General features: G+C 44.0%; 1 protein-coding gene across 1 annotated transcript in view; it reads left to right on the top strand.

Moving 5' to 3' along the window:
- Positions 1-21,010, top strand: part of ZDHHC20 (zDHHC palmitoyltransferase 20) — a 337,926-nt gene that overhangs the window by 150,610 nt on the left and 166,306 nt on the right. Inside the window, exon 4 of the mRNA XM_085621583.1 lies at positions 11,756-11,876. Coding sequence (XP_085477709.1) covers positions 11,756-11,876 — 121 coding nt within the window. The remainder of the gene's footprint in view (positions 1-11,755; positions 11,877-21,010) is intronic.

Below are 21,010 nucleotides of genomic sequence, written 5' to 3'. Positions count from 1 at the left end.
CATAACTTGATTTTCATAGTTTAGTTTTAAAGGAAATTATAGTTGCCCATGTGATTGTCATTATTTAAAATACATTCTCGATGTACCACTTTACTAATGGGTTGAAACCACAATGAGACGTCAAACCTCCAGTGGAATGTGGCTATAGATTGAAGCAGAAATAATGATGCCAGTAATTCCAAATGCTACTCTAAGTGAAATATGTTTTATTAATGGAATTTAACACCACATACCATGGTATCAACACCGTTATGGTCACAGTACGAAACAGTATTCAACAGGCCAAACCAATGTACCCATAGCATACCTTAAAGCGCAAATGAAGAGCTTGCAGATAGAAAGTAGTGCTTACAAGTTTCTAACACAGAACAGAACTTCTAATGGAGTACCTTTTCGAATCCCCTCTATAGAAAAGTTAGATTGGAGTCTTATAACTTAAACTGTTGTGGCAATTTTTACCACTGCCTTTAAGAAAACTGTTCACGTTACAAACTAGTCTCTTTCATTTTCTACCTAGAGGGTGAACAAGACGTTTGCGGTATTGAGTTCTGTAGAAAGTTCAGTACTTTGGAAGTGAATCCTTTTAAGCAAGTAATGTCTCTGCTTATTAATTTGTTTAAGAGACTATAATTCGGGAATACCCAAAGAAATGATGGAGGAATTAATAACACTCGCCTTCTCGTACTGCAACAAGCCCATTGCATAACAAAAAACTTTCAGTTCCCACTGCCAATATTTATAATTGTCATTAATGATCTCAAATGATCAGGGATGCAGCTTATTGCAGAGTAGCATATTTTAGTTCTCCTGAAGCACCCCATGATCTAACTTTTATCTACTGGTAATACCAGCCTGTACTGTAGCATATGTAAAGCGCTCTGATAGGGTCTGGTTCGCGCTATATAAAAATTTCAAATAAATAAATATGTGGCACTTAGAGATGCGAACACCGCATTGAAGTTCTGAAGATAATTCAGTGCTTCTAAAGCTTAGGGGGATCATTGGCCTGCAGTCCCTTTTCTCCCGGTGTGAAATGCGGCTGTATTTCTCCAAATTGGGAACCTTACATCTTTCTTTCTGTATATGTTTATTAACTGTACTGCACAACTACATGGGGATGGGGGCAGAATCAAGAAATCTGGGATAGGACTCAAAGAAAGAACATACCAGTCACCAACAATTCTTTATTAGAAGACAAAATCTCAACACATACATGTGCAAAACACTTAGTCACAAGAACTCCAATGCACTATATAAGAAAACTAATAAAAAGGGTAAAAAGGAGAAAGGGAAGCAATAAAGCATACGTTAAAATGCAAGCTCAGCATACTGAAAAACCCAATTTTTAGACTGGTCATCTTGCTCTGTTATCACCCTTCCACCACCTCCACTGTTTAGGTCCCCAGAGTCAACATCGTGCATTCTGAGTAGTTAGTCTTTTGTCCTAAAACAAAAAAATTGAGCAGCTGCCAACTTCAAGGAAATAGACAGTCTGTGTTAGCTAATTACCTGAAGTCTTGCATGGCTCTAGTTCATAACTTCCATGTGTAAACCAATAAGCTCCTTTCTCAGTTACTACAGCTCTCTGCACTTGGCTTGTGATGTCTTGGTCAAGTCTGTGAAAAGGATATATCGCCCTCCACCTTCTCTTAACTATGGCTGCCATTAAAGATCTTACATCTCACCTTTGGCACATCCTATCATTATAATCACTGTGCCTTTGAAATAAATGCAGGGGTCTGGGGTTAGGTAGTTGACACACTTTCATTGGAGTCCTCCATTCCTGAAACTCTTCCAGCAGAAATGATCAGAACACATCTGCAATCATGGGGCTGCATAAAGCTGAGCGGGCATTATTTTCTAGGTGCTTTACCTTGATTTCAGTTGCACAATGTAATATACCACACACTCGTAAAACTCCACCATTAGATTATGCTGCTTATTGTGATTATCACTTTAGCATATGTGTCCCCATTTTTCACCCTTTTCTCCTGCACTATGGTTAACACACAGTCAAGAATAGCTTTGTGTGTCCCCTTGGTTTCTGCAAATATCAATACATATCCTGAAATGTGACAACCCCTTTTGTATCCCTGATCACCTGTTACATTATTCTCTGGAACACGGTTGCCACCGAGGCTAACCCAAACTGCATCCTGTGATATTGGAATGTTCCAATGGGAAGTAATGCCTGGACTGTGGTTCTAGCACCACCTGGTGGTACGCTGAGGCCAGGTCTAACTTATTGAACCACTTCGCACTAGCCACTACAGCAAGCAGATCAGATATTATAGGAAGATATGTGAATCTATCCAAATAGCCTTATAAAGACTAAGCAAATCCACACAGACTCTTAATTCGCCATTCCTTTTTTGAGCTACCATGGGGGGTGACAGCCATAGTTGACTATTCAATAGGTTTGATGATTCCATTGTCACACAACTTCATCAACTCTTTCTCAAGATCCTCCCTGGTGGAAATTGCACACTGCATAGTTTTGTATTCAAACGGTGTGGGTCCCTCTTTAAATTAGATTTTGTGTTGGAACCCTTTAATGGTTCTAAGTTGATCTGAAAACACCGAAAGAAATTTCCCACACACTTTTACTGGGTTTTCTCCAACTATAGAAACTTGGTCTTTTGTGCCAGGCCTCAAGCCCATTTTAAACAGACCTTGGTGAAACAACCCTAAAATACACTAACCTTTGACCACCATGTATATTTTCCCCAAAATCCTCCTTTTCCTAAAAACCGAAACATTTTTAGAAAATCCTTAAAGATCGATATGTCTGTCTTGATATGCTACTGGTGCATGATCAGGGGGTTCTAAAATTCTACCCGGCCGAAGCTCATCGAATAACTCTTGTGTGACCATAGTTATTCCAGCTCCCGAATCCACTAATCGTTTTAAGGATCTGTCACCCACCTGCATTTCCGCATATGGGTCCGCACAGGTAGACGGTCGTGTGTACCTACTACATCTTCACTAACCAATAAAACCATATCCTGGAATTCTTCCTGAAGTTTGTCTAAATGACCATCATAACCTTTTTTTCCCCAGGTTTGCTACTACACTGTTACCCCTACGTGTCGGTTTCACTTCGCTCTGAAATGCTTCAGCAAGAAATGTCATTTGCAGAAATTGCAATTAGATCGGTCATTTCGCCAGACATTGTTTCCCACTCCTGAAATGTGATTTATTTCCACATCTCATTCATTTGCTTAAAGAAATTCTTTTCTGGTTTTGTAACATCTTTGGTAAAAACAGAATCCTTTACATTGGTTTTCCCTTTCTGCCATTTAGTGTTTACCACCTCCTTTTTTCCTCACAGTTTTTCACGGGTATCTGTGACATTTCTATAATTTTAGCTTTGTGCAATGTTTCACCTACAGTTGGATAAGTTGAAGACATTAGTTTTCGCTGTATTGCTTTCTTTGTACACTGGCTATAAATTGGTCACAAACCAGCTGGCCCAAAAAATTTGCAAAATGCCAATCTGCCACATGTCTTTCACGTGCTGACGCATAAATGTCTACATTTACCCCAACCTGTTGTTTCCTCAAAAGGAATTTGTCGTAAATCCACTATGCTAGGTTGGACATCGAAATGCAATTCTGGCTTCTTTACACAGTCTGTGTATTTATCCATCTGCTATTAATCCGCTCCAGAAAAGTTTTTTAAAATGGCACGCCCTTCAAAACCTAAGGAATATAACAGTAAAACTGTTTGCCACTTAGGGCGAAATCTTGAAGCTCTTATTGCTACCAAATATTGTTTTGAAAGCATTGAACTAGTTCCTCCACACAACTGGGGGTTCCCCAAGTGATTGAAGAAACGGTGGTGGTGGATTAACTGATTACACAATGAAAATCTGAACTTGAAATGTAAATGCCGAAAGTGTGCGTATCACATTATGTTGAATGAGAAGGTAATTGGAGTAAAATATGCAGTAAGCAGTGTGTGCGTCACTGAGCAATCAAGAGTTGACAAGCCATATAATAGTGTGCGAATCACTGTAAAGTCGAAATAGTGTGTGTATCACAGTTTTTCTGATGAGTACATAGCTGGAACACAGCACATAAGTGTGTGCGTTACTGAAAAAACAGAAGTGGACATACAATACTGTACGTATGAAGAATTAATGACTGCCTTGTATCTCTGTACTTTAAATAGCCATGTAGATGTCCGTCATTCAAGAATAATATGTATGACGTTTTAATTTTCTCTATTTATCTAGACTTTATACAAATCTAGATCCCCCAGTGACGAGGCCTTTAGCACCTATGTAAGTACCTAGTAGGTGGTACTTCTGGTATCTACAGCATAGATAATAAATAGGGTCCCTAAGCCCTGCAGCTTAACTTGTGCCACTCTAAGCGACCCAGCACCAAACTCATACAGACTGCCACTTCAGGCTGTGTCACAAGGTGCTCCAAAAAGTGAAAACACCACATGGCACACACTTGTGTGCCATGTCCCATACCACTGAATGTGATATTTGTAAGTCACCCTACAGCAGACCTTTAAGCCCTAAGGCAGAGTGCATTATTTTACATGTGAGGACATATCTGCATGAGCAGATAAGCTCCTGTGATGGCCAGAGGAGCCATCTTAAGGTATGTATTGGGCACTGGTAAAATGAACTACCCAGCTACATAATGGCTTTACTGAAACATAAGGTGTTTGGTATCAAACACCTCATATTAATAAACACACTCTGATTCCAGTGATGGATTTATTGATGCATGCACCCAGAGGGCACCTTAGAGGTGCTCCCTGAAAACCTAGCAACTACTAGTGTGCTGACTGAAGTATCCAAGCCATCCTACTACCACAGACTAGTTTCTGACCCCCAGGGGTGAGGAGTACCTTTGCTCTCAGGAGGTCAGGACCAAAGCCTGCTCGGGCAGAGGGTGTTTACACCCCCTCCCACAGGATGACCAGCACATTAGCATTCCAAGGCAGGGAGGCTTCAAAAAGCCCACCGCCTTTGGTGTACAAATCTGTCTTCCCTCACAGAAGAGGATGCCAACACCCCCGCCCATGGCCCATTTGCCATCTGGACAGGGGGCAAAATTAGTAGTCAGAGAGGTTTGTTAACCTTCAGGCTAGCCCAACCCTTAAGGTGGACTATCTGAAGTGAATATGAAAATCTTTGTGATGGCAAAGTTAGCAACTTTGGGTCAGCGTTATGCCCAGTTCCCACAGGAAGTGGTCATTTAGGTGGCGTAGTGACCACAGAGGCAGGTAGCCCATTGGCTACTATCCTACACTTTCCATATGCCCCTAAATCTAGTAATTAGGGGATCCCCTGGCACCAGGAAATGAGATCCTGCTGAGTTGAAAGAAGACTGATGCTGAAGAGTCCCAAAAGCAAGAACAGAAGAACAGCAACTGACTTGGTGCCATCCCTGCCTGTCTGCTGTCCTAGACTATTGTGCCAAATACAGCTCGTCCTGTAGCTGCCTGTACCTCCAAAAGCCTGGGAGGGCTTCCAGCCTTCGCCCAAGACCCAGGAACTTCCAAGGAGCAGCGGTCCTGCTTCTCTGCATCCTGCAGGCACCCCAAAAGACCTGCGAGGACTCCAGACAGCCAAAACCAGACACCGGAAAACACCTTTGCACCGTGCCCCCTAGCCCGAGTTGAAGTGGACCAACGGTGCCAGCGTGGTTCCGCAGCCTTCCAGAAAAGAAGCCCACCATGGATTTGCCAGTAGGGGGCGCCTTGACGCCGCCTGCAGCCTCTGTGTGCTGCCTCCCCAGACCACGAGTGACGGGTTTTGAAGAACCTGATGCCTCAAGACACCTCTGCACCTGTCGCCTCTGGCCCGAGTAGAGGTGGACCAAAGGTGTACCCATGTCCCTGAGCATCGCAGGACCGGAGCCCTCCTGTTGGTTCAGACCTACTAGCCACCTGCTGCTGCTTTTTGACCGCACCGATCCCCATAGGATAACGTTGGGCACCCTCCGCTGAAAAGCACCTCTGCACCCATCCGTCCCATTTAAACCTGAGTTGACCTGTTGAGGCTACCTTGGAACTTGCCCCATACTTAACTTAAGTCCAGGAGGTTGGTGCTGTAAGTCGCTGTGAAGTGCCCGACTGCAGTACATGTTTTCCTCCCTAGGATAACCTTCGGCACTCGATGCCGAAAAGCACCTCTGCACCTGGCCACCTGAAGTGATCTGTTGGTCCTTCCTTGGACCTTGCCCCCTACTTACCTTAAGTTCAGGAGATTCGTTCCATAAGTTGCTGTGAAGTACCTACATGCAGTGTGTCTTTCCGCCATAGGATAACATTACCGCTTCAGAAATTTGACAGTGTCCATTTATTAAAACTGTAAAAATTTATAACTCACAACTTAATTACCTGATTTTGATGATCTTGATGCCCGAAGTTATATAAAGATAAGTTATTTTTATAAATTGGTGTGGATCTCCTTATTGAGTTATGTGTATCATTTATTGACTGTGTGTGTATTGCAGATGTCTCACACGCCTAAGACTGCTCAACCACACTACCCACTAAGAGAACACCTTGGAATTGCTAGAGCAGGCCCCTGTTCACCAATAAGGGATACCTGGACTCTTTGCACATTATACCTCTTTTTGATATACTATATAAAGAGCCAGCTTCCTACACTAATAATTGATGTGAACAACGACCTCCTCTTGGTAGGACTGGAATTTGATTCTCAGAGCTGCAATGCAGAACACAAGTGAGGGTCCTGGTTTTACCATGCCTCACTAGTCCAAAAGGTAGAGCAGTTCCCTGTGGCCAGGGAAGCAAGTGACCAGCAGGACAAGTGCACCTCTATATCGACTACATTGCCGAGTTATCGGTTTCCATTTTCTGAGTTGAACGAGAACATGCTTCTGAGTTTGCAGAAGATGTCCTTTACATATCTTAATCTGCTGTCCGTCACTGCTGATCGCAGCAGCGAGTGTTGAAGCAAATGCACAGATAACTGTTCTCAGAAGTGAGCGCAGAGGCTGCAGAATAGAGGATGGTTACTCGCGTGGAGGTATGAGGGGCGGTAAGAGAAGTGACTGTCTAATGAAATGAACTAAATTGCTTTTTTACAAAGTGGAGTTCTTCATGCTCAGTTTTTGAAATTGTTTGTATATGCCCATTTACTTGTACAGCTCTAAGCACAAGGCTGGCGAAGAAACTGATAAGACCTGTGGTTTGCCGAATTTTAAGGCACATGTCTCGTGTGGGCAGGAAATGTAAGGAAATGTGCAAAGACCAGCAACGCAAGCACTGAGCTCATAATCGTACAGTGTTGCGAGTCTCCAGTAAAATCACAGTTCTTTCTTCCCAGCTGGAACCGTGTTACAAGGCTTTTGTTCATCAGTCATGCAGCCCACTCCCTAATCCATATCCTCTTTTGCTGCGCAACGACGTGGGTTAGTCTTGCCTAACTGACATTTGCTAATTTTATATTCTTCAGAAAGCTGTAAATAGGAGAAGTTCCCCATTTTCATAGAATGCAAGTGGTGCAGCAGGCGTCCATCTCAGGAACCCTGGAGGCGAGCTGGGGATGGTAGTGTGAAGGTTATTTTAGGTTGAGCCAGACATAGCATTGAATGACACCTACACTAGTCGCCTTTCTCTTAGGTTGCACATCTTAGTGAGGCCTTAGACTCCAGAGCTATTCCTGAGGTGATGGGCTAGACGGCTTTCAGTAAATGGAATAGTTACTACTGCACACATTTCAAGCATCTGAAATATCCCTAATCTCTCGAAGAGATGCGCTTTCTGAGGTGACTATGCAGTCTGGTATTCGGGTGTAGAGCCCTCTTTATTGCATTTAAAAAACATAGACCGCATACATAACAGTGCGCGGCATTATGTACTCTACATGAACGCTGCCTTGTTCAATCCAACAAACCTTTCTATGTGTAAAGTAAAGCGGAAACTATGCATGCAATTCTAGTTCATAACGGTGGGCATGAACAAATGTGTGTGTGTAGATTTTTTTTGGTCGAGCATTCGAGATCTCTTGTATATACTTTAGTATATACTTTTATGTGTATGTACTTTGTGGGCTCTGGAGATCAGCCCTAGGACTTGCCTGCTTCCTCTTAGGGACTTTTTTTTCTGTTCAACTGCCTCTATTTAACTATCTTGATAGAAAACAACCAGCAGAGGTCAGTAAAATACCAGAATTGCTTTCTGATGAGGGACTTTCTTTTTTTAAATTTTTCCGGCAGCTGCCTCTATTTAACTGTCTTGATAGAAGACAACAAGCAGAGGTCAGTAAAATACCAGAATCACTTTAGCATTCTCTAGATTCCAGTCCATAGAAATTGTCTTCACGAGCACCCGTAGGCAATAATATTTTTTTCAAACCTTGAATTTTCACTGATCTGACCACCGAAGGCCCTGATTTTATATTAAAAACAAGTTTTGGACTAATCTATTTCCAGCTGAAAGGCAATATTACTCTCCATGTGTTCCCATACCTGGCATGTCACGCAGTTTTGTGCTTACTTTCTCTCCATGCTAAAGAACAGTAGATGTTTCATCACCCAGGCTAATGTGCTGCATAGCTAAATACATATAAGGTCCCAAAAGCAAGACCGATTGCATTGCAAATGCTTGTTTTACATTTGTATTGTATCCCTCCACCTTAAATAACAGCGGCACACCATCTCCTTCAACTCCGGTTTATTGGCTCAGTGGGTTGATGCATTCCAGCTACAACATAGCCTTTGTCAACTTGACAAAGGCTATCAATTATGTCCTGCTCCAGTTCGGTCAATGCTATTAACCACTGATAACACAGTTCCCTCCATCTTGGGCATCCGACATTTTGCTTCTACACTCGCGTTCTTCTTGGCACATATCACTAGGTCCGAACCCCATTGCATCAGAATGGGAGCGAACAACTGCTTCACGCTCATAGCTGCTCTTCTTTTGGCCAGCGCCAGTCCCAGGGCCACCAGTTTAGTTAGCTGCTTCTCCTCTTTCTTATTTCCCACAAGTGCAGGCTGGCAGTTGGGGACCAATCCTGCATCTCCAATTGTTGCTTAACAACCACTAGCTAAAAACAGTGGACCATATGAGTGTCTGTTATTTATTAGCGTAATCATAGTCCATCTAGTACAGAAAAAAGTTGCCATTGAACCTTGCAGGTACAGTGTACACACCTTCTCACACCATTGGACTGTCTTGTTAAGAGCTGACCATTTGAGTGTCGTGCTGTTGGCCTAGTACTTTTTGTTGAGTGGTAGATAAGCAGTAATTCAATATTTTTATAGTTTCCCTTCAAATAATCTGGACGGGCCATCCATGCGCTACCTAAGCTAGGCATAAAAAATACCATACGAGTACATTACTAGTACTGGTATTGCTAACCATGATGTTAGCACCTAGTATACATTTCTCCATTACGCCTCTGCTGTCCATATTGTCAGTGCCAGGATAATGAACAGCTTCCCTACACCACACAATAGAGCTTTAGTGCTTGGTAGTGGATGTTTGCATTTCTCCATCCCTAATTTATTTTGTGAATACTGACCAGGCATGTAAATACAATCCCAAAACTGTTCTTTGTGGGCCCTTCATTTAAGTCCCAAACCATCTGTTTGATGAGTAGCATGGAGTTTGTCTTGCTGTTTTACTATCCCTTGGCATATGGCAGCATTTCCTTTAGGGTGCTTGTTTCTACTGTAGGAGTTTGTTATTCTGATATGCATGTATATATGAGTACTTGTATTTCTCTAGTTTGAGAGCAATTGGCATTAGTGATTCAGGATAATTGAGAGTCATAATCTTCTTGGTTGTTTATTCCTGTTGGATAGAGATCTATGAGTTACTTAGTTTGGCAGAGGCAGGACCTCATCCAAAAATAGGTGAATGTCCCTTCAGCCTTTAGAGTGCATAGCTATGTATACAGTCGGATGAGTTCTGCCAATTGTCACACCTCCAGAGCTGGAATATACATCCTTGGCTGGGAGACTTAACTATTGTGGCTTAGACGAGAATGGCTTGCCTTTGGGTTCAAGGAAACAATTGGGTGTTAACCACTGACCACTTGGAGAGTAGCCACTTTGGAGCAGACAGGAATGATTGACAGAATAAAGGACAGAGATTCAAAGGGGAGTTTCTTCTTTTCATACACAGGACCCTCATAGACAGGCTTGAGGGAAATCCAGTGTTAACCCTGCCAGGTAGGGGAGTGGCCAAGAAAAAAGGCAGGCCGGCCTGGTGGCCGCTGGGTCCCACCTTTCTGAAACAGGGGTTCCTGGGTAATTTTACAATGAGTTAAAGAGAACGTGCTGCAAGAGAACATGGGGTAACTGCAAGAAAATTGTTAGGATTTGGTGGTAGAATTCCTCTAATCACTGGATAGTGCACAGGATAAATCTAGCATTTCGACCACCTCCCAGGGTCAAGTGTTTGGCTTCTTTACCTGCTTTAGTGACGCAAAATGTAGGATTTCTGTCTCTAAGAGGGCCCACGTGACTAATGAGGACCAGACCCTGAGTTCTGGTGCGTTGAGGAGCTAGAGGCTGCAGGACTGACCAAAAGAAGATTTCCAGGAAGTTAGAAAGTAAGTCTGAAGGTAAAGCATTTGACTGGAATCTTTTGGTCTCAAATATGTATGTCAAAGAAAAAAGCCTCAAAGCCAGCAAATATAGGGTTCAGAAAAAGGGGAAAAATCCAGGGTAACCAAGCTGAAAAAGGGGAATTTGCTACAGTGCACCTGTATACACTATATTACAGTGGTGCAGCTTACCTTCTTGGTTGGTTTTGGGAGCGTTCTCTGTTCCAGAAACCATTGGAAAGCAATTTTAGTTACAGATGTACCTCAGCAGTGAAGATCATATTTTTGTCCTCCTTCAGACAAAGAAATCTTTCCTTCATAAAGGAAATTTAATTAAAAGGTAAGTATTTTGCAATCCTTAACTAGATATTAGGCATGCATTCCCATAAAAACAAACATGAACTTCGACCGTCACTTGGGCACACCCTGCTGTACCACAAATGGGCGGATAGTTGCTTGCCGATGAGTTCATGGCTACTCAAATAGGAAGTACAACTAATTTGAATGCTGGAGTTTACAACCTGTTAAACAGGATTGTCCTTCTTGTTAGTCCATAGTGACAAGGAGTGTAAACCTCGCGCCAAATTACGTGTTTGTTAGTTTGTTACAGAACTGGATCTTGGCATTGAATTCATAACAAGTGTTTGACTCTGCTTAGCCAACAAAAGTGACGCTGTTGCTGGATCATCTGTGAAAGACAATATTCCAGAGACTGGAGTTTGTAGCTAAGGAGTCATCCATATTTACTTCATTTTTAACAATGTAAAAGAGCTTTTATTCAGTTTAGAAATAACCCAACACATAAGTAATTCAGAACTTGCGATATCTTAGCTTCAAATCTTACTAAGTGTTCGTCGTAGGAGTCCCATTTCTAAAAGGTAGCTATTCCTCATTAAACGTGATTTTTAGCCTGTAAATAATTATCTCACAGAAGCTTGCTGTATATGTAGTTTGTGAATCAGAGGTAGCCTATTTTCTTTCCACTAAAAAAACCGGATCTTGAGTTTTTTTAAGTAACGGTTAAATGTTGAAAGGCGCTGGAGTACCTATTATGTGGACGGTTTACAGCCATCACGAGATTAATATTAAGTGTAAGTTAATTTTTGTTTTTCAGAAGTATATTAAAGCTGAGCATTTTATTGTACTAGCGTGGAAGCTTGAATGACGGCTGACCGAATATTTCTTTCTTTACTTTCTTTTCAGTTCTGTTTGTCCAAATCTGATAAAGAGCAATATGAAAGAGAAGAAAGGCCAGAATTACAACAAGAAATTCTGAAAAGAGCTGCTAAAGATTTGCCTATTTACACAACAACAGCAACAAGGGGTAAGGAACCAAAACAAATAAATTTATCAAATCTGCTGTTTAAATAAAATGTTTTTGAAGGGTGACTGTTTTCAGTGTAGCCTGTCTTTGCTTAGAAATGAAGTAACAAATAACTGCCAGGTCCATCAAGTCTTCTTGTGTACTTTCCTTCTTTAAAAGCATGTCTTTCTTTACCTACAGCTGAAGACATATTTTCACTGTATTAACTCTTGTGTTTATCTTTTACCATTCTACACTCACTAATTGAGTATTTTGCTTCTTCGTTTGGTGGTAGGTCGTTCATGCATTTGCTAACCGTTTCCTGAAAGCTTCCTTTTGTTATGTTGCCCCTGAATTGTCCCGGTTTTCTATTCTAGTGTTAATATCTGTTCCCATACAAAATAGCACCTTTTTCATCTGCGTGGAAACCTGAAAATCTTTTTTTTTTTTTAGAGGCCCCGTCAGTGTTTCCTGCTCTGTACAAATTGGGATATTTGAGTTCCTTCTGAAAACAATGTTTCCAAATCTAACCATTTTGAAAGTTTTTAAAAAAATTATTTTGAGTGTGTGTTTATACTACTCTGGACCGGCTCACCATCACTAAACATTTTCTGTCAGATACTTTACTAAATAAAATAGATTTATGAATTAGGAATGTAGAGTTGTGGACTAGGGGGATCAAGCAACCTACTACACCATCTTTCGCCTCACTGCTCCCACCCACAGCTACCACTCTTCATCACCAAGGCCCTACCTGTAAACCCCACCTCAGCACCCTTCCCCTCTCTGTTGTAAACCTTTGCAGCTTAGTACCACTCTCTTCTTTTTGTACAGTTCCCATTGTAACCACTAGATTGCTGCCAGCCCCGGGAAAAGCACTTTTGCGCATTTTTTTTAAAAAATTAACTGCTGTCTTAGATTGGTTGATAAAAACTGAAAGAAACTTGCACATGCATGATTCTGTGTGATGGTTCGTCATCGTGCCTTTTGCTCCCAAAGTTGAATACCATTGGCAAAAAGCATTGCGCTTTTACCAATGCTGTTCAGCCTCGCCAAAAAGTATTTCCAAAGCCAGTAGGTCCCAAAGTAGAAAAATATTGGCTTTGACAGTGTTTTTTTTTATTCTGCTAACTCTTTTGTATTCTTAGTAGACTCTGATTTCAGTACGCATGTGTATTTTGTCCTAAATCCCACAACAATTTTAGCTCTCCTTACTGAGGTGTGTAAAATGTTATCTTCCTTCAACTTCCTAGATGGTTGCTGGTGCTATCCCACTTTGTTGTTGTAAAGCTGCTGCTGACCAGGCATCCCAAATGTGCTCTCCTCTGCCATGAGCCTTACTGCAGTCCACCACTAGGCTTATCGCTGTCTGTGTAGTACTTCAAAACCTGCTTAACATCTAAGGCATGCACAGAGTGTTGTCATGGGGATGTAGGAGCCAAACACAGGCTAATGTTTCCATGGGACTTCTACTTTAGGGAGGAAGAAAAGGTGCCTAATTAGTACAACCATAACCTTACAAAAGACCATGTGGAGCTCTTACATGAAAGAAGCCCCTCTCCCACTCACCCTTTTTGCTGATGTTGAGGCTGTCAGATAAATTTACTTTAAGAATGTAATTTGTGTTTGCATGCTTAAAAGGACGACAGAGCAATTTCAGTAGAGCCAGATTCAATTTCCAAGCAAAAACAAGATGGGGGGGTGGGGGGGGGGGAATCTCATTACAAAAATCTAGTTATTACTGAAATGACATACTTTAACTTTTGGTCTTATGAAATGCTTTAATTACAGACAAGCTAACATGTATGTGAGACTATGCAGTCGGACTTTACAGGATGCAGTACATACAAAGATGTGCTTCTTCCTAATATCTGTGGATAAGAATGCAGATTCAGTTTCACTTGACATAGATCTAAGAGCCCGTTTGATGGGCTATAGGTGCCAGGCTGTTAAGATGGCAATGTTGGATTTCAGCAATTTTTTTCCCTGTAGCCTTGAAAGTGGTCTCTGCTAGCAACAAAAAGTTATGTCAAAGGTCTAGGTACCGTTATTGGTGGCGTGGAAATGTGCCTTTTAATGAGCACACCGGTGAAGCTGGAATTCAAATAACAAGTTTATTAATCACTCATGAACGGGATTATGTCCATACAGCACTCTCAAGTGCTGCCTGAGGTAGTACATTGAAGTCACAGAACACAGGCCTTATATACAGCTTTTTCTGCACTGGTAAGCATGTAGATACAAATAGAAGGTACAGGCCTACACAGGAATAGTTACCGACAAACCTGGGCAGATGGGAGATCACTTAGTCAGCAAAGTGGGAGGGGGAGCAGGAGTACTTATGGCAGCAGTTAGAGATTGACAATTGAGTCTGAGACCAGGTGTTCTGGCAGCTACAAACTCTTAGCATGCATATTGCTTTTAGCTGAGTCAGGAAGTCAACTAAAATAGACAGCACAGGCAGGGAAAAAGACGAGCAGCAGAGGAAGGGAGAATTACAAAGCCAACAAAATGGATGCCACGACCAAGATGGCTTCAGCTTATGCTAAAAGAAATTATTCCAGATTTCCACAGACGACCCTTTTAGCATATGCTGAAGACCTCTTCCTATGCTTTTGAGGGAGTACGGAAAACATTGTGCACGTCTGTCTACATTAATTCAGTAATTTCTTGGTCCACTGCCAAGCGAGCATTTACATTTGTGACATTTCGTTTAGTCGGTATACATGAGGTACAATTAGAAATACATTGGGAACAGAGCATTGGGCCACATTAAATACATAAGCAACAAGTAAAAAGAATAGCAAAAATTATACATGGGGCTGACAATTTCCAGCCCCATACAGTAAACATGTTCCATAGCCATCCACTCAAAGTCCGTGTTCCTGAAGCCTTGTGGATTTCAGTGGCTATTTTATACATCTTGGAAATTGCATCAAAAACAGAAGGGGCATGGTCAGGGATATAAACGCTGCTGCTACTCCCGATAATGCGACATGCACCACCACGGTCAGCCAGGGTGACTTAAAGGACCATCCAATTTTGGAGCGTCACAATTCTCGCAATTTGTAGTTCTTCTGTTATTTTTCCAAGCGCCATTTCTGTCTGATCGGTTACAGCCTCTACAACACGTGTCAAACCTCTGATCTTTCAACTGTTTAAGGCCTCTCCAACAAAGAATAGTCCCAAATTAAAGTCAATATACTGCTGTAGTGCATAATCAGTTTGATCCACCTCATCATTATTTATTGTCCTCTTGAATCGACTCTTAGAAATGTCATTATACAATTTTTAGTCTTTATGGTAGGATGCAGGTGCCAAAAACACAAGTGGAAGCAAAAAGGACACATAGCAGATGCCGGACCAACCAATAGGTAGATGATAATAACCTTTACTTCCACAAATGAAATAAGTATTGTGTGAGGACAAAAAACTGCTATTGTTCATTCCAGTAAAAACACTAAAGTACAGTCACTTTTTCCCACGGGAAGATTGCCAATACTGCTTACACAGAGATCCGCTCGAGCTCTGGTAACCGCAATAACAGGAGGCCCATTTCCCTTGATGGTTCGAGTGTTGGGGAAAACCGTGTGTGGAAGAATTTCCTCGACGATACTCCTCCATTTTCCATACAGTTCCTTTAGCTTGGGGATCTCCTTCCTCAAAAGGGTAACAGACTTTATTCAACTGAGCGTTAACTCTTCCTACATCAAAGTTAGTAATATTGGTGATATGAGAAACTCACAATAGTGCAAACCAGGCCCTGCAGGAGCCATTATGTGAAAATGGCAAAGGAATAAAAGGCCCCCTTTTTCTGATGAGCTGGCATCATTCCACATACCCAGCAGTTGGTAACGTTCGTAGCATAGTGTGTATGGTGGAGCATCTGAATGAAAGTGTTATTTAGGTAGGACATTCTGTTCTGCTCATGTAAAGTAGTGATGTTCAATGGGGACAGGAGTAGTAGCAGTCAATAGATTTCGGACAGGAGCTACTTCCTCTACAATCCATGTTATAGCAACAGTAATAACAGTCAAAGTAAGTCCAGTAGCAATTATTGTTCTTTTGCTACAAACTCTTGCAGCAGTTGGTTTCTTCTCCATTGGCATATTCATTTAGTCGACAAACAACAAAGCAGATGGTGCCCTGAGGTCCTGGGCGGGTGTTGATTTCTTCACTAACATTGAGATGAAAAGTCACTAAAAGACTACCCCCCCCCCCCCCTTTGAAGTTAGTCTTTAACCACCGAGGACAATGGCTCAAACAGTCTTTTTCAACAACAAAGTGTATTTCTTCCTGTGTCGCAGCTGATATCGGGATGTACCAGGAATCGTGTGGTCCGAGAAGGCTTCCTCAGATCCTTCAGGTGACACAGCTTGTCCTTTCTCGGTGACCAGGATATCGCAGTGATCTGCCAACGCAGCTGAGCTCACTATGTCTTGCAACACTTTTCGACAGTGTGTTTGCATGGACCCAGTTCTTCCGGTTTGTCACTCGAACTGCAGTCCTGGTTGCCAATAGTACCTGCTCCGGTCCACGCCACCTCGGTGCTAGGGAGCAGGCTTTCTGGAAGGACTTTACGACCACATAGTCACCAGAGCGCAAGCAGTTGCCCTCACCTTGCGACCTGTCTGGAAGAGTCTCCCAAACCTTTTGATAAATAGAAGACAAACTGTCAGTCAACTGAGACAAATAGTCTTCATCAATACATAGGGTACATTATGTACAGGGCGTGGCTTAGGAATCCCCCAAATATTTATTGGCCTTCCGAAAACCACCTCATACGATGCGAGGCCAGATCGTGTATGTGGTATTGATCTAATGGATAGCAATGCTAAAGGCAGTGCATCAGGCCATTTCAAAGATGTGGAAGCCTGTATCTTGGCCAATTTTAATTTTAGGGTAGAGTTGTAACGTTCCACTAGCCCTGCTGATTGTAGGTGAAAAGCAGCATGGAAGTTTTGCTTAATTCCCAACCCTTTCTTGAGATACTCAACAACTTGCCCAATAAAATGGGGTCCGTTGTCACTCCACAAAACTCGACAAATGCTGAATCTGGGATGAACTCCTTTAGGAGCTCCTTTGCTGTCATAAGAGCTGTATTATCTACCGTAGCGTATGCCTCCACCCATTTACTAAAGGCACAAACCACTACCAGCACATACTTTAGGTTCTTACAGCGCTCAAGCTGGATGTAATCCATTTGCAGGACCTCAAAAGGTGCAGTTAGTATCACAAACCCTCCTGCTGGAGTTCGTGTTCCCTTTCCAGAATTATACTGGAGACAGATCAGACAGGACTGGACTATTTTCTTAGCTGTACCGACAATCTCTGGATGATCCCAAACTTGCAGAAGTTGCTTTTCTATTGAGGATGCTCCAGCATGTGCTATATGAATCATAGGGTGTAAATAGGCTGTGGGTAACTTCCTTTTTGTCATTTATTTATTCCTCCAACAGCCCTCATCATCCAATGCTCCCTCCTTGGACCATTGGTCTTATTCATAAACCGAGGCAGATTGTTGCATGTCCAGCACCTCTTGCCTGGCATCATGCCAACGTTCAGCCTGTGATTTAACTGCATACATAGATGTGGTACTTCTCTGCATTGTGTTCTCCCGAGCTGTGTAATCTGCAAAGGCATTACCTGCTTCTATTTTATCGGTCACTTTCTTGTGTGCACTACATGTTCGAGGCATGTGGGCTGCTGAATTCATATCTATGCATAGATCGCCGCCTAGTGTTGGGTCCGGATGATTGCACATTGTTGTCCTGGAAGAGTCTTCAAAGTATCACGAGATAGGTGACTCCTCCCCTGGACCACAGTGCGCATGGGCATCCTCTCCATCCTTAGATTGTTTTTTTTCCGCCATTGGGTTCGGATGTGCTTATCTTAGCTCAAGTTAGGAAATTTCAGTTTAAGGCCAAAAGGCCTTTAGTTCTCGTCGGTACTGTTCCCGTTCGGTATCGAATAGTTTCTTAGTGCTTTAGCACCTTTCTCCAGCTTTTCGGATCCGCTGGGTCCGAACATCGAACTTCGATCGACGATGGAATCGAGGACTCCGTTCAAAAGGTGTCCTTTGTGCCACGCGATATACCCACACATCGACGTCCACCCGGTATGCAACAAATGTCTCTCACCGGATCACGATGAGTCGAAATGTATGGCCTGTGCCCGATTCCGCTCAAAGAAGACTCTCCGGAATCGACGGGCAGCGAGATTGGAGGCGCAGCAATCGGCACCTGCCCCGGCCAACATCTTTAGAACCAAAGACGAGGACGCCGAGAGCGTGGAAGAAGTAGACTCCAGCCCCGCTTCCGAACACGATTCCCGATCGGAAGACGACGATGAGGTGATCTTTCAGAGAGAAGAAGTCGTCGACGAGGTAGGAGACTATGATGAGGCCTTTGGGGCCGAGGAAGAAAGCTCCAGCGAAGAGCTAGGCCAATCCGTCGAGACGGAGGCCGACAAAATACGTCGTCATGAGGCTCAGGTCGAGGGATCGCCTTTGGGCCTTACCCGAGATCAATCTCGCGGTTCTTCGGCCCCGCCTTCAGGCCCGACCTCGAACATTTCGCAAGAGCCATTATTGTCGAAGACGACTGGGTTCCCTTCAGCGAAACCGAAACCATCCATCGCACCAGTTCCATCGAAACCGAAAGTGAAACTGGTAGTGATCGGCTCGGCGGCCTCGAAGCCCTCCACTCCTTCAGCGCCGGCAAAGGTCATCTGCTCCGACCGCGCAAAAAGAGATTTCGGTGCCGAGCTCACCGCAGCGGATATGGTTCCCGAACCAAAGAAGAAGGCCCTCGGACCCCACAAGGCACCTCTGCCTCTGGCACCGAAGACGTCGGCCCCAACCGCCAAAGTCAAGGTGACCACCCCGTCTACGTCGACGTCTAAGACGGCGGCGCCTGCCAAGTCATCGACTCCAACGAGCGTAGATACCTCCCTTCGGATTGGTGACCCCTTGACTGCAAAGAAGTCGGGGGCCGCTTCGACGCCTACCTCCAAGGTGCCGATCGGTTCCAAAGAGCCGTCTGCGTTCACCGTGCAACAGGTCTCGGCATCATTGCAACGCATCAGAGAACGGGCAGCCCGCCACTCTACGTTGGGCCCCGACCCGCACAAGGCTTCCAAAGCACCCTCGGCGCCGACCAACATCACGTTTGGGTTGCCGCCGCCCACGGCGCCGAAACTGTTCGAGATTCGGACACGTGTCCTCCAGACACAGTCCCCAGCCACTGGACAAACAGATCTCGAGCCTTCACAGCCACAATTTATCGACGCCAACACTGGCAGGTTGATGCTCCGCAAGAGGAAACTCACGCCAGAGAGGGGATTGGACTCCTATTAAATTCCTCTCAAACACAAGTTGCCGGCAGGGTCAGAGCCAGTGCTCCATGAACACTTTCAACCCTTCCATCAGGATCCACCGTCCTTTTCTCCAACGCCTTCAGAGGCAGACGCAGTAGAGGACTATGTAGGGGATGATAACGCCTACCCTGGGGATATCGATCCTGATGATCACCTGCAAGACCCAGATCAGGCATGGGATGACCCCACAGACCAGGGTACCGCACCAGATACCCATGATACGCAGCTTTATAACATAAAGACCTCTCCCACAGAGGACACTGCTGCCTTTAATGCCCTCATTGAACGGGCTGCTGCCAATCATGGAGTGGAACTCCATTCTGACACTGTCGAAGAAGACTTCTTGGTGGACACTTTCGCCTCTTCCCAAAGAACTGTCAAGACTCTGCCCATGTTAAAAGGGGTCCTCAAACCTGCCAAAGACATTTTTAAGGAAACAACCAGGGCACGGGTGCTAAACCCCAGGATTGAAAAAAAGTACAAGCCTGCACCCGGAGACCCTATGTACATTAGGGGTCAGTTACCTTTGGACTCCATGGTGGTTGCTAATGCTCGCAAAAGAGCCCACTCACAAACAGGTGATGCTCCTCCCCCAGACAAGGAGTCCAAAGTGCTGGAGACATCAGGCAAACGGATTGCAGCGCAAGCAGCGAACATCTGGCGCATTGCAAACACACAGGCACTCCTGGCCCGGTATGATAGGTCCCACTACGACACACTCGAATCCCTACTCCAACATTTGCCAGATGAATATAAGGAGGCAGCGGAGATCCTCATTAGAGAGGGACAACTCCTTACCAACGCATCCATCAAGTGCGCACTGGATGCAGCCGACACAGCGGCGAGGGCAATCAACACAAGCGTCCTGTTAAGACGGCATGCATGGTTGAGAGTCTCAGGCTTCAAGCCAGAGATTCAGAACAATATCCTGAATCAACCGGTCAACCCAGACTATTTATTTGGCCCTGAAGTTGACACTACCCTCGAGAAAATTAAAAAAGACACTGACACTGCGAAATCAATGGGGGCTCTGCAGACGCAGCATTTTCGTAGTGGCTCCTTTCGTCGCCCCGGGAATAGAGGAGCAGTTAGAGGTCAGGGGTCACAGCAGCAGTACACTAAAGGGGGCACACAAAGTACCTACGATAAAACCAACAGAGGTGGATATCGTGGCTCCAGCACCAAGGGCAGAGGACGTGGTTACGGCAACACCAGGTCCTCCCCCAAAAACAAACAGTGACGCCCTCTCCCTGCCCCCCGACCACATAACACCTGTCGGGGGGAGACTCCAACAGTTCCTGTCAGCGTGGAAGACCATCACCACAGACAGGTGGGTCAGGGACATTATCCAACATGGTTACTGTCTCGAATTAACGTCCACTCCACCCAACATACCGCCAAAGCACCGTCCTATGTCCGTAGAGCACTTGGCATTATTGCAGCAGGAAGTGCCAAGTATGCTACAAAAAGGTGCAATAGAGGCCGTGCCCGTCAACCAGCAGGGGACAGGGGTGTACTCTCTGTACTTCTTAATCCCAAAAAAGGATGGGTCGCTCAGACCTATACTAGACCTGAGACCCCTCAACCAATACATTCTCTCAGAGCATTTCCATATGCTCACCCTACAGCAGGTTCTCCCGCTACTCAGTCAGGGAGACTTCCTAGCCACACTAGACCTAAAAGATGCGTATTTCCACATACCCATACACCCTTCACACAGGAAATATCTCAGGTTCACTATTCAAAACCATCACTATCAGTTCAAAGTTCTCCCCTTC

Source organism: Triturus cristatus, chromosome 8 (assembly GCF_964204655.1).
Source record: "Triturus cristatus chromosome 8, aTriCri1.1, whole genome shotgun sequence".
Lineage (NCBI taxonomy): Eukaryota > Metazoa > Chordata > Amphibia > Caudata > Salamandridae > Triturus > Triturus cristatus.
Note: the sequence above shows the minus strand (reverse complement) of the source record. Positions and strands in the feature narration are given on the sequence as shown.